The following is a 12,900-nucleotide window of genomic DNA, read 5'->3' as shown; positions in this document are numbered from 1 at the left end:
GTGCTCAGTGTTTCCCCCCCTGGGGTTGCCGTGTGGAGGGCGCCTCCTTATCATTCGGATCTCAGGTTTCCCCCAAGGGAGCCTGACCACCAGGCACCCTCCCCGTCCCACCCCAGTTTCACCTCTGGCACAGCACCCATCCCCACGGACACTCGTTTTCCTGACCGTTCCCTCCTCCTAAAATGTGGGCTCCAGGAGGTCTGTCTACTGGTGCACATTTTACTCTGTGCCACACAGTAGACACAACGAACGTTTGCTGGATAAATGAAGAAGAGAAAGACCAGAAGGGGGAGAAGAAGTGAGAACGTGAATAAGTAGATGCCTTAAAATACGCCAGCAGTTAAGGGGCAAAGGGTAACGGGAGACTCGCTCAGTGCCTTGCAAATTCACACCCTAGATTTTTCTTCCGGTAACAGAGTGAAGGTCAATGAAACTCAAGGCTCTGTGGCTCCCAGCCAGGGCTTGACCCTGCCACGTGAGCCCCAGACTTCTGAGCCCGTGGCACGCTAATGCCCAGCTTCGTGGCCTCGCTTGTCCTGTTTCTCTCATCTGGCACCGCCATCACTCCTGAGCACAAGCCCCGCCTGACCTTGATGCAAACAGTCAGCACCCACCAATTTCCTCTTGGATTTCTTGGGCCACGTAAGGTACTTTGTAGAGCAGAGAAAGGCTCTGGTTCCTTCTTTCTTCAATCACGTGGAGATGTGTCATCACCTGCAAGCACAGGATGCGGGGAGAGGCCTTGTCACCAGAACAGCCGGGCCAGCCTGACACCCACACGCTTCTGCAAAGACCTATGTTCTCTACAGAGTCCGGCAAAGCAGCTGGTCAGGGGGGCAGTATGAATCCTCCCCGTGTTTACTGGCCACTGTAGTGCAAGAATGCGTGTATCACCTCTCGGTGATCTAAGGATTTATCCGGAGAGTGCTCCAAGTTAAGGGAAAATTTTTAAAAATTCCCTTGGCCAAGTATTGATTTGGTTTGCCCAGGAGGCACTTGCTAACTGTACTATAAAAAAAGAACCCGAATTTGTACAATGCCAGACACTCAGTAAGGGCCTTCTGAGTGAAAGAGGAAACGAGTTGGTCAATTTTTACCACTGGTCAGACAAGAAGAGGCAACAAGGGAATGAAATCACTGGTTAAAAAGTAGATTTGAGGGGTGAGGCCATTCATGGATTTTGCTTAGTGAAGCAGCTGCCTGAAGTGATTACCACAGTGAGCACCAGAACCAGTTTGTTCCTACTTAACTAAATTAGCCATTCCTCCCAAACTGCACGCGGGGCTGCCCTGGTGGCGCGGCGGTTGGGAGTCTGCCTGCCGATGCAGCGGACACGGGTTCGTGCCCCGGTGCGGGAGGATCCCACATGCCGCGGAGCGGCTGGGCCCGTGAGCCGTGGCCGCTGAGCCTGCGCGTCCGGGGCCTGTGCTCTGCAACGGGAGACGCCACAGCAGGGAGAGGCCCGCGTACCGCAAAAAAAACACAAAAAAACCGCACATTGAAGTATAAATAAACCTGATTTTTATGGGGTGATAAGGAAGGCATATCTACCATCTGTCTTACATAGCTCACTGCCTTTTCTGAATGCAGAAGTTCCAAGGTTGTTCATCCAAAAAAAAAAAAAAAGTCATTAAAGTGGTCACTGAATTTAATTAAAAAAATGTTTTTTGTCACTGAATTTGAGAGGTTTTCAGGGTGGAAATGGAAGGAGATTTGGACTACATCCACCCCAATGACACTGTGAAGCACATGGCTGTACATCACACAAGCTCCTCAGGAAGGCTAATCCCACTGGGCTACACCTGCAGCCACTGAGCTCTTCCTAAAGAGGGCGCTCTGAGCCAATGGATTAATTATGTGGGCTTAAAGCCATTAACATGAAGGGTCAAAATGAAAAAAAGTTAAATGGAAAGATGCTTTTATTGTAGATTGATGTCCCTCTGACCTATAAAAGCAAAGATGAAAGCAATTTAATTTTACACTTGCCGTTCTTTCAATCAAGTAAATTGATGGGAAAGCACCAGAGTGAGTGCTTTGGAGAAAAAATGCAAGTAGAAATGGAAGGGTGAGCTCCCCAGTCTCAGCAGTGGTGACATTGCCATATGTTAGAGGAGTTAAGGAGCCTGGCAGAGGACGGTTCCTACACCCACGAGGACAAGACCACAGGGTGGGATGCTGGGCGCCAGGGTCTTTGGAGGGCCGCCCGGAGCTGCAGTGTGGGGCGGGAGGCAGCAGTACATCACTCACACCTCAAATCGAGTGCACACGTTCTAAGAGGCTCAACGTATTTGGGGTTTTCCAGAGTTTACATAACAGGACAGGGAACAGGCCAAAGGCTAGTGTAATCCAGCGGCCGAGCTGCCCCAGAATTAAGGGCTCCGAGCAGACAGTAAACATCACACAGTAAAGATGCTCCGCCTCCCAGGGCACTCAGGTGGTACCCTGATCCTGGCTCACAGGTTAATTGAACACACTGATCAAGGTCTCACCTTTCCTTCTATTCTCACCATACAAGACAGGCTGTTTTTCTATAAAGTACTACATAATAGTCTAGATTTTCTACAAAAAAAAAAAAAATTGAAAAAAGATTACATTTTAAAATTTTAACTTTATTAATTTTTTTTTGGCCATGCCATGCGGCCTGTGGGATCTCAGTTCCTCGACCGGGATTGAACCTGTGCCTCCTGCACTGGAAGTGTGGAATCTTAATCACTGTACCTCCAGGGAAGACCTACGTTTAAAAAAAAAAAAAAAAATCGGGTAGACCCGAAAAATTCTAACCCCTGTCAGGATGTAAGCTTTTCCCACCTGAGCTTCCCGGAAGCTACCTGAGGTCTGCTGGCCTTTCCTCCTCCTCTTCTACTCCATCCAGCTTCAAACAGAGCCTTAGCTCCAGGCCCCCAGCAGAGGCCCCGGGGGTCCCCAGACCCATGCCCTTCCCACTCTTTAGGACACTGAGTTCTTTCATTCCCTGAACACCCAGCTGCTAACGTGGGCTCCGTATGTTTAAGGACAATTCTTCTCCATCTTCACAGTTAACATAATTAATTTCACCCAACTGTGAGCTGCTCAAGGGCACACAGGATTCAACTATGTGTGGTGAGATGCTGGAGCAGAACTGGGCAGCAGATGGGGCCGTAGGGGAGCCCCCCAGGGCTTCTGGGAAGTTCCCCTACGATCACACCACAGGAGCAACAGGAGGCAGGAGGGGACAGGTTCCCAGCCTGTGCACGCTGCGTCCCCACAAAGCAGCACAGGGCTGGGTTTAAAATACAGGAGGAAATAGAGTAAGATCAGTTATGGCATCACAAGGCCCTCTAGGAAAACCAACAGGCACACTGTTTTAAAGGAAGCTAGCGGTCTTGGAGGCAAGTTCATTTCTATGAATACAAGACAGTAAAACTCAAGTTAATACATGGTCAAAACAAAAATTAGAAATGTAGGTCCAGAAACAAACCTCTATAGATGACTGCAAAGACCAGCAGGGGACAAAACCCAGGGATGTAAAGTGTCTAAACACGAAAACTATACTGTACAAAAGAGACCAATTTTTAAGATGTGCTTGCCTAGAAAGAGATTTCAAATATTAATTCTGGTGGGACCCTCAGCTAGAAATAAACTGATATAAAAATGATCTCTTCAATATCATCATGCATTCCTAAACCTTCAAGAACAGTTTAAGTAGGGCATACTTAATATTAAAAAGTATGGAAAAGATATTTTTCAAATAGTACCTTTGCAAAAACCAACTCTTGTACCTACTGTCTCTGGAAATCCAAAATCGTTTCCTGAGGACTAAAAACAATAAGCATGACCATCCGTGCTGCCCGACCACCGGTCAGAGCGGTCTCTCCTCTGTCTGGTGTACCTGGGACTTCATCTGGGCCGCCTTTTCGGGGTCGACAGCCAGCACGTGCTGGTAATGACGGATGGTGTGGAGGCGATCTTTGTTCTCAGCCCGGACGTAGCGCCGCAAGGCCTGGAGAATGCGATGGGGCTACAAGAGAGAACAGTGGTTTTCACGTCCAGAGACTAGGGAACTGAAAACAGGCAGGAAGATGAAGCTTTAAAAACTCACTAAGAAAGTCAGCCTCAGTGAGGCCCAGGAATGAAAGCTGTACCTTTAAGAGCTTTACGTTACCTTCTAAGTAGCAAAAGCTAAGTTCCACAGTTATAGTCCCTCCTCAACAGACAGCATTTTCCAAAATCGCTAGCCCACCGTCTTCCTCCAATCTGTCTGTCCCCTTTCCTGAGCTCGGCGCCTGCCACCATAATTACAAGCACAGGGTGACCTGTGTCACCCAGAAGACTTTACTTGCTTAAGGAGGCTACAAATACCCTCCTTTTCGATCCTCTCCATCCCCCAGAGCAAGGCAAGTTAGAGCTAAGGGATAAAGTTTGACACCACTGGCAGATAAGAGCTGCGATATAAATTAACTTATCATCTTATTTAGAATAGAACTGGTTCAAAAGCCTTTGTCCATGGAAGACGTGTTTTTATTCTTTGAAAGTAAGGCTACTATAAAAATGCAATAACTGGGGAACTACCAACCAACACCCTGAGGTTCTGCTTTTCCAGCGGAAGCCGTGTCCACACCACAGGCGGCCCACGGGCCCTCAAGCGCGATGTGAGCTCACACCGGTTCTACACACGCTACTTCAGCGATGCTCACCCGCGGAGGGTCGGACTGCAGAGCCGCCAGGTAGTTCTCCAGCGCCACCCGGCGGCGGTCGTTGAGCATGGCCTCCACCCGTGCCAGGTGCGTCTCCACCAGCTGCTGCTTCTCGCTGGCCGCTTCCTTCTCCAGGGCCTTCACCATGGCTTGGAAGTGCTAAACCATAAAGCAGGAACCACATCGAGTCAACGCACCTGCGGGCATCTACACTCACGGTGTCAGACCCCACTCTGTGCCTCTTCGCGCCCAGCGCCCCAGCACAGAGTCGTGTGGAGCGGGGTGCGGTCGTAGAACACCTCCTCTGACTTCCGTCTGGACACTTACAGGTGACCCTTGAACATCACAGGGGATAAGGGCACCGATCCTCCCCGTGGTCCAAGATCCCAGTGTAACTTACAGTCGGGCCTCTGTACACGCGGTTCCGCATCCACGGATTCAGCCAACCGCCCATGTGCGGTGCTGTGGCCTTTACCGTTGAAAACAATCTGCGTGTAGGGGGACCCACGCAATTCAAACCCCTGTGGTTCAAGGGCCGACTGTACTTCCCCATCTAACGACAGCATGTATGTCGGCATGGGACGTGCTCCTCAGCACCTCCCTAACTGAAATCCCTAGCATGCAAGCCCAGGCCTGGCCTCTCCGTGTGCACCGCGAGGAAAGGAAGGCCGTCCTTCCCACACTGCAGCAAGGCGCCCCCAGACCACAGTCCTGTCCTGTGGCAGGTGAGGCCGAGCCATTCACACCAAGTCCCGAAGGGCGAGCTCCCTGCGGGGTGCCTGGCCAGGTCTGCAGGCACGTTGAAGGCTGCCGAGCTAAAGCTCCCTGCATGGGGTGCACTGGCTGTGTGGAAATTAACATTCGAAGATTTTCTAGGTTACTGATAAAAAAGCAAAGGTGAGCCGATAAAATATCAACATCATGAGAAGAGAGGTTTCAGCTAAACATAAACACAAGCTGACTTAAGATGTAACTAGTTTTAGGAATCCCAAATCAGTCCTGTAAATTCCTGTCAACAACCTCCTCTAGTCAAAGGGAGGCAGCTGCTGTGAGTCTGATTACATTCTTAAATCCAAAGTTAAGATAAACTGATAGAGAGATTTATTTTCTGCCTTTTGACTTTTCAATAAGTCTGCAAAAAAAAAAACAAAAAAAAAAACCAGCATTCGGTACTGCAGTACTGCCGGAAAACAAGGCACAGCCTGCAAAGGAAGATGCCCGAGGACTTTTGCCGGGAAAGCAGAGTAAACACAGCCGAGCTAAGGTCACTTCCAGGCACGAGTGAGGTGTGCTCTGCTCCGAGCTTCGGTTTCCCTCCACCGTAGGTGAGCAATTCTAGAGAACGCCAGTTGGTAGGTGAAAAACAAAGCCGGCCAGTGAAAATTTCCTCGTAACATAAGCGCTCAACCAAAAGGGGGTGTCAAACTCTAACTTGTGGGGACTGTGGCTCCGACCATACTCCAAAGGGTCAGCCTGGGAGCCCCTCTCTCACCTGAATGAGAGTCTGCCTCTCTGCTTTGGGGAGGTTCTTGGCTTGAAGTTCAGCCTCTTCCCATTCCTTCTTCACCTGGAACAAAGGTCAAAGCCACTATAACCAGAATAATCTCTGAAACAATTCCCCCGTTTTCTAAAAATACTGCCAAGCCCTGAATGTAATGTGGAAAAGTGCACAAGGAAATCACATCCCACAAACCCATGAGCTCAGGGTTTGTCCCAGAACTGCTGCCTCAGAAGATGCAGGGCGTCAGCTCTCGTACCGACTTCTCAGAACTGATGTGGTTAAAACAGAGTAACAGGCAGTTCCCAGCATACAAGCCCACCACAGGGGATGTGTGGGATTTTAGGTGGTACCCAGACCTAGCAAAAAATTCCCTTTTCAATTTTTTTTTCAACCTTTCCAAGTAAGTCTAGGAGAAAGTTGCACTCTGGCGCTCTGTTGCTCTGGCACTTATAACTCCTTGAAGGAAAAGAAGCATCCCTGAAACTATGCAGGCCACAGTATCCAGCTGGAATGTTTTAACACTGTTTGCTTTGATCCAATATCTTTTTCTAGTTACCTTGTTCTAATGGCAAATGATACTAGCTTTCTACTTACAGTATTGATATAAAGTTTCCTTCTTCAAAATAAAAAAATTTAAAAAGCTAGTTCGTGGCAAAGAAAAAGCAGCAGAACGTAATGTTTACAGGAAGCGCTCCTCGGTGGAGTCTGGAACAGAGAAGCACTCAGAGGATAATTCCATTATCATGGACAGAGGGAGGGGACTAGCTCCGCCCCGAAGGCAGGCCGGCCTACGCTCTCACACCTCACCTGTCCTAACTCGGTTATTAGCGCAACAACCTGGGGAGGTGGCGTCCCTCCGCCTCAGCCACGAACCCCAAGTCAGCTGACGCCTGACAGCACGCAGATAAGGGAGCCCGAGGTTTACCCTGTCCATCCGGTGTCGGTGCCGGATCTCCAGCTGCTCCTTGGCCTTCTGGAAGCGCGCGTGCTCGTTGTCGTCTGCTGAGGTCTCGAAATACACATCGACATCGTTGGTCGGCAGTGGAGTTGGGGGAACTGAAACAAAGGGACCAGAGGGTTCTCTCCAGGGGCCAGCCCCACGCTGAAGTCGCACGATGCTCAGGGAGCGAAGCCTGGCTGGGCCTGCAGACGGGACCGGCGTGTCCAGCCAGCACCGCGCTCAAGGGCAGGGTGCGCCCGTCTGCTGGGACTCCACTCCATCTTCCTTACCCAGTATCCAGCCACCAGGCCTGTCCGCACTCCCCCCCGTACTTCAGGACCAGTGAGGCATCTATTTAGGACTTCAGGGGCAGAAAAGGAAACCACTTCTATACCTTCCCGCAGTTCTTGAAACCTTAAAACCTAAACAAGAACTGCCCTATTGAGAGCATCTGACCAGAGACAGGGCTGAAGTCAGACGTGCAAAGGCACTGCAGGGCTCAGGTCTCCTCTTTTTCTCTGGCTATTTTTAGGTCACAACTCACTTTGGGCAACTGATTCAGCTGAATGTTCTTTGCACACAGACTGGGCAGAGAAAGTCCAAATGCTTCAGCTCCAGCTGCTTAGTTTTCAGTTCCAATGGAGGTCTTTCAGCCCCAGCCCCACAGCAGGGGCAATGTACTGGACAAGGGCTTACCACGAGTGTGAAGATGCTTTGGGCTTTTCTATCCATGGCACTCACTGGCCCCACCAGGCCACCACCCAGGGAACAAACCCGTTAGAACAAACACTCCGCACTAGTCTAAGTTCCTGAGTTCCTACCAGCCCCAGGCAGACGTGCGTCTGCACAAAGGAGCTTATCCTAACCCAGGAAGGGTTGAGATGACAGGTCTACCTCTTAAGAAATACCTGTGGAAATTCTCATTACCCCAACTCACTGGGGATTTCCCAGGCCAAGGAGGAATGTCAGGCAACCTCCTTACACAACTTGCTCCATCGGGACACACTTGAGAGCCACTTGAAGAGCAAAGGCCAAGTTCAACGAATTTTAATTCAAAAACAAATTCTCCCAGTTTCCAGAACTGCGTGATTTTAACACAACATGAGACCAGCTGTGTAAACGATGAGTGTGACCACAAGTACGTCAGCCACTCCGCAGTCCTTAAATCGGGGTGGGGTGTCTTCATTCACCCTCTTTCACTGAGTTTTAACCCTAGAAGCTATGGCTTAAGTCTTGTCGAGAACATCTGCCTCCTACATTAATTTAAATAGGATCTCAACAGCCAATTTCCAGACTATAACTAAATCAGAATATATACAGCTAGCTTCAGAAACCACATTCCCCACAGTACTCAAAAGCTCAGCCAGGAGAATTTCGAAGCACTGAATTCCACTGGTGCCGACAAACACGTCGCCATTGGCGGCGCATGTCTGCAGCTTAAAGGCTTACCTGTTGGAGACAGAGCCTTTGGTTCATATCCCCGGGCCGGATGAAGGTAATACAAGCAAGCGCAAGCTGCCGCCGCCCCACCCCACCCCCGCCCCACGCCGGAAAGAGAGGGCAAAGGGGCAGCAGGTCTGGAGGTTTGGTTCTGAAGACACGATGGGATGGGCTCAAACCTAGAACCACAACCCTCTGTCTGTGTGCAAGCGACCAGCTCAGGAAGCCGGAAATGCGCAGGCCTCAGTCCCCTTCCAGGAGGGAAGCAAACTTGCCCACAGGAGCAGTGATGCTTCTAGGCTCCGAAGCCCTCCACCCGGGCCCCAAGCACATGGCCTGTCGGGAAGCACGACCTTGCAGGCTTCGCAACTGTTCACGTTCCAGCAATCTGCCAGTCCCCGGTGTCTTACGACACCGTCCACCTGACCCTCTGGGTAAAGACTGCACCTCCACATTCAGCGAGACCTTTAACGACCCAGATTCCTCAGGCTTTGACCCCAAACAGTGTTTTGTTGCCCCTTAGTTTAAGAAGTTTTACAAAGCAGGAAGTATCACAATAATTTCTGTCTCCATCTTTCCTAAATAAAAAAGTTTCTGCCACCAACGTTCCCCAAGGGCTCATTTGTCTTCTCATCTTTTCAATCATTTCAAATAAAAAGTTCACCAAGCAGCAGCTGGAGTGGAAGCACTAAAAGTAAACCATATCATATTAAGATTTAAATAATCTTTTGGTTGGGGAAGGAAAGAGGGAACAAGATGGCATATGAACGAAAAACCGTCAGAAGCTACAGCCACAAATCTTTAGGGCAAATACCAGGAATGGCAGCACAGCTCATTATTCTAGAATCAGAATGAAGAAGGGTCTGCCTAGCCAGAGGGTTTTCCTACACATGGGTCAGAAGTGCTCCAGATGAGAAAGAGGGTCTTAAACAGGAGAAGGGGGAACTATGAAGAAAGGCAACCTACCGACAGCGAAGTAAACCTGACTCAACTGAACGCTGAATTTCTTTGTGACCAAAGAACGCATAAACTAAAACTCCTGAAGCTAGGCCTGATCCAGCGCTGCCAGAATACTGGGGAAACGGAGTCACCACCACTTGGCTGCAGAGCACGCTCCCTGGAGTGCGTATGGCAAGATGTTCCAGTGTTCTCGGCTCCCTGAAGTGTCCTTATTGTCACTTCTTTGGAGAGCGGGTGACCCCCTTAGCTAGTGTGCATCATGGGGGGGTCGGCACAGGGCCGCTCAACACAAGAGTGAGAGAGAAAAGCCTGGACACAAGATGTGCAGAACTCACGACCTGTGCGCTTGTCCTTCGTGCATTTCAGCCTCAGACAGAGGAGGGCAGGGCCGCCTTCCCAACCCAACCAACACGGAGGCTCCGGATGAGAAAGGGCAGGCCCCTGGCTCCCCGCTGTGGCAGGGAGGGAGCGTCATCTCCTCCGCCATCACTGCTCCCATTATCACCGCTGTCACCACCTCCATCACCACCATCACCATCATCACCTCCACTACCATCACCTCCTCCACCACCTCCACCATCACCACCATCACCTCCTCCACCACCATCACCTCCACCATCACCATCACCTCCTCCACCACCTCCACCATCACCATCACCTCCACCATCACCATCACCTCCTCCACCATCATCACCTCCACCACCACCATCACCATCACCTCCACCACCTCCACCATCACCTCCTCCACCACCACCACCACCACCTCCACCTCCACGGGCCCACGGCGAGCACAGGACACGGAAAACTGAGCTGACAACTGCCGACAGGAAAGCAAAGCTAGATCTAGAAAGCACAGAGAGAAGAGCAGACGACCAACAGCGAACACCGAGTGGGCAGGGAGCACCACACAGACGCGGTCACGAGGACACCGGGGGACAGAACGCTGGACGGGATGGAGCTGCACAGCCAGGGCGGCGGGACTTACTCATCACTTTACACACAGCCATACAATACTCCTCAGACTCAAAATTGTTCCTGTTGCCGCCGCAGCCGCCATATATAAAGCGCACGCACTTCCCCTTGGAGAGGTCGAAGTACCACCGGGGCATCACGGCCCGGCAGGGCCCCGTCAGCGCCTCCTGGGAGCAGACAGCTGTGTGGAAACGGTCAGAATGTCAGCAGGGGCCGGGCAGCAGCTCCAGGGGTTCACAGAGCTACAGACCAGCAAGGGGAGAAGGACCAGGCGACGCTTAACATCAGCGAAGGCCAAGATGGGACAGCACCGGGCGCCCAGGCCAACGAAGTTGCCAACTCCTGCCAGCCAGCACCGAGGATGCGGTCGTTTTCCTTCCTGATGCAAGAGAGACCCTTAGGTCCTGAGAATATGGACTGGTGCTTTCCGCACCGTCTAGAGTCTAGAGCGGGGCAGGGCTGACATGGAGGAGCCTCACGCTTCTGATCTGTGAGGTGGGGACAGCTGCCTGGTTTGGCCGTCTCGGGGGTGTCAAGGGCAGAAGGAGACAGTGCAGGGGCAGAGGCTGTTTCACTGGCGGTAACCACCGTAAACGCTACTTAGGCCCCCGGAGAGGACGAGTGTACGCTTTATGTTCTCCAGGGTGAATCACAAACTTCTGGACTCATGGAGTCATCTGCTCCTCGTTGAATCCTGAATAATTCTTCAGATCTTAATTGGTTTCCAATATACTGTGAGCAGGAGGCCGCACATAAAATGGTCTAGAACTGTCACAACTTTTTTTTTTTTTTTTTTTTAATGGTGAAATGAAAACACTGCTGGCCCTGATCCCTTACCCGGTAGGTCATCAAATTCCACCCTCCCAGCTGCAAACCTCTTTCTGATGGACAAACAGGGCAGCCTACAGATGGGAACACACTCAGGAAAGGAACCAAGGAAGTGACTTCCACTCCAACAGGTTGGGGCTTCAGCAGTTACTGAGGAAGGGGAGCCCCCTCAGGAGAGAACATTTCCGGCTGGATGTGGAAGAATCCTGCCCGATGGCAGACCACGTGGTCTCTCTGACTCTCTAGTTAAGTCCTTACAATGTGAAGCTTAGTTTCCTGATTAAAATCTGTCAACCGCCAGACCCTGCAGTGCCCAGAGCTGACCTCACCTTCGGGGCATGAAGCCACCCTCCTGACTTACCTGTGAGGAAAGCAGTCTCTAGGCAAATTAGAGAATATTAACAAATTCTAAGTAAATGACCGCCAGGTGGATTTTACAGCCGCGGCGGCTCTCCGTGGGGTTACCTCTGACGCCGTGAGAGATCTCCTTCTCTGCAGCGGTCCCATGGCGGCTGGGCTGGGTCGGGCTCTCCTCGTGGCGGCCGTCTCCCTTGAAGGCGTCGTAGTAGTAATTGCGATCTTCCACCACTTCCTCCTCACCCTCGTCCACAGCTGCTTCTGTGAAGTCTTCCAAATCTGCTTCGGTAGGAAATTCACTAAAGGTCACAATAAAAAAGGAAGGTTAATACCAGTGGCTATGCACAGAGCGCAACAATGAGTCCCTTCCCTGTTCTGAAACACAAAGACAGAGGCAGGAAATAAGCTCAGCCCATGGTGAGCCGTGCCGCTAAAGCCCTCAGCCCGGCCGCCTCAGCGGAAGGGGACCACCAGGCAGCAGGGGCTGGGCTAACCTGCAGAAAGGCACGTGGCCGGGGTGACACGCAGCTGAAGGCCACTGGCGTGCCTGGGCTCAGCCACGGCCCAAGTGAGATGTGCCAGCCCAGCTCGGGCAGGAACGGGCAATGCCTGCTTCGCCCGGAAGCCAGGGACCAGCAGCCACGGCCACATCCGCAGGCTCCGGGCAGGAGGTTACCTTTTATAAATATCGTAGTCTTCCTCTTCATCGTCCTCCTCATCGTCCTCCTCATCGTCCTCTTCATCGTCCTCCTCCTCTTCTTTTGACACAGCAGATTCAACAACCTTTGTCTGAGGGCAGCACACGTACTCGGTGCCGTGGAACTGGTCCACCCCACAGGGGAGCAGCATGCCATAGCTGTACAAGGTCATTCCCTGAGTCAGGCAGGCCTGAGGGAAACCCACACACCAACATCAGAGCACAGCAAGTGTGGCCAAAGACCCCCGATCCCCAGCTTTACCCAAAAGAAACCCTTACGAAACCACAACGTGAGCCTTTCTCATGGACACATACATTTTTGGCCAAAAAGTTGCGACCCTACTATTTTAAGACTTACAAATCTTGCTTAATTTGCAAGGGGGAAACATCATCTGGGCTAAAACCAATGAAAGCCCGAAGTTGGAATAAAATTAAGGAAAGGAGGTTTCTTTTAGTAATTGTTGACGCGGGTGAATGGTGGTCAATGGTAACATACATTCCTAATTGGTGAGGAATTCAGAATTACTTCAGA

The 12,900-nt window shown here is 51.1% G+C and overlaps 1 protein-coding gene across 6 annotated transcripts in view; it reads right to left on the bottom strand.

Moving 5' to 3' along the window:
* APLP2 (amyloid beta precursor like protein 2) overlaps nt 1-12,900 on the bottom strand; it is a 36,142-nt gene that overhangs the window by 9,473 nt on the left and 13,769 nt on the right. For 4 of the 6 annotated variants that reach the window (XM_024756846.1, XM_024756847.1, XM_024756848.1 and 1 more), the window contains exons 4-11: nt 12,348-12,559; nt 11,780-11,970; nt 10,500-10,667; nt 7,100-7,230; nt 6,166-6,240; nt 4,674-4,832; nt 3,869-3,997; nt 615-714 (exon numbers count right to left, since the gene is read on the bottom strand). In XM_024756846.1, the coding sequence (XP_024612614.1) occupies nt 615-714; nt 3,869-3,997; nt 4,674-4,832; nt 6,166-6,240; nt 7,100-7,230; nt 10,500-10,667; nt 11,780-11,970; nt 12,348-12,559 (1,165 nt within the window). The remainder of the gene's footprint in view (nt 1-614; nt 715-3,868; nt 3,998-4,673; nt 4,833-6,165; nt 6,241-7,099; nt 7,231-10,499; nt 10,668-11,779; nt 11,971-12,347; nt 12,560-12,900) is intronic. The other 2 variants (XM_024756850.1, XM_024756851.1) reach the window with 1 other exon arrangement.

This window comes from Neophocaena asiaeorientalis, unplaced genomic scaffold (genome assembly GCF_003031525.2).
Source record: "Neophocaena asiaeorientalis asiaeorientalis breed wild unplaced genomic scaffold, Neophocaena_asiaeorientalis_V1.1 scaffold424, whole genome shotgun sequence".
In the NCBI taxonomy this organism is placed as follows: Eukaryota; Metazoa; Chordata; class Mammalia; order Artiodactyla; family Phocoenidae; genus Neophocaena; species Neophocaena asiaeorientalis.
This window is presented reverse-complemented; position numbering and strand designations above follow the sequence as displayed.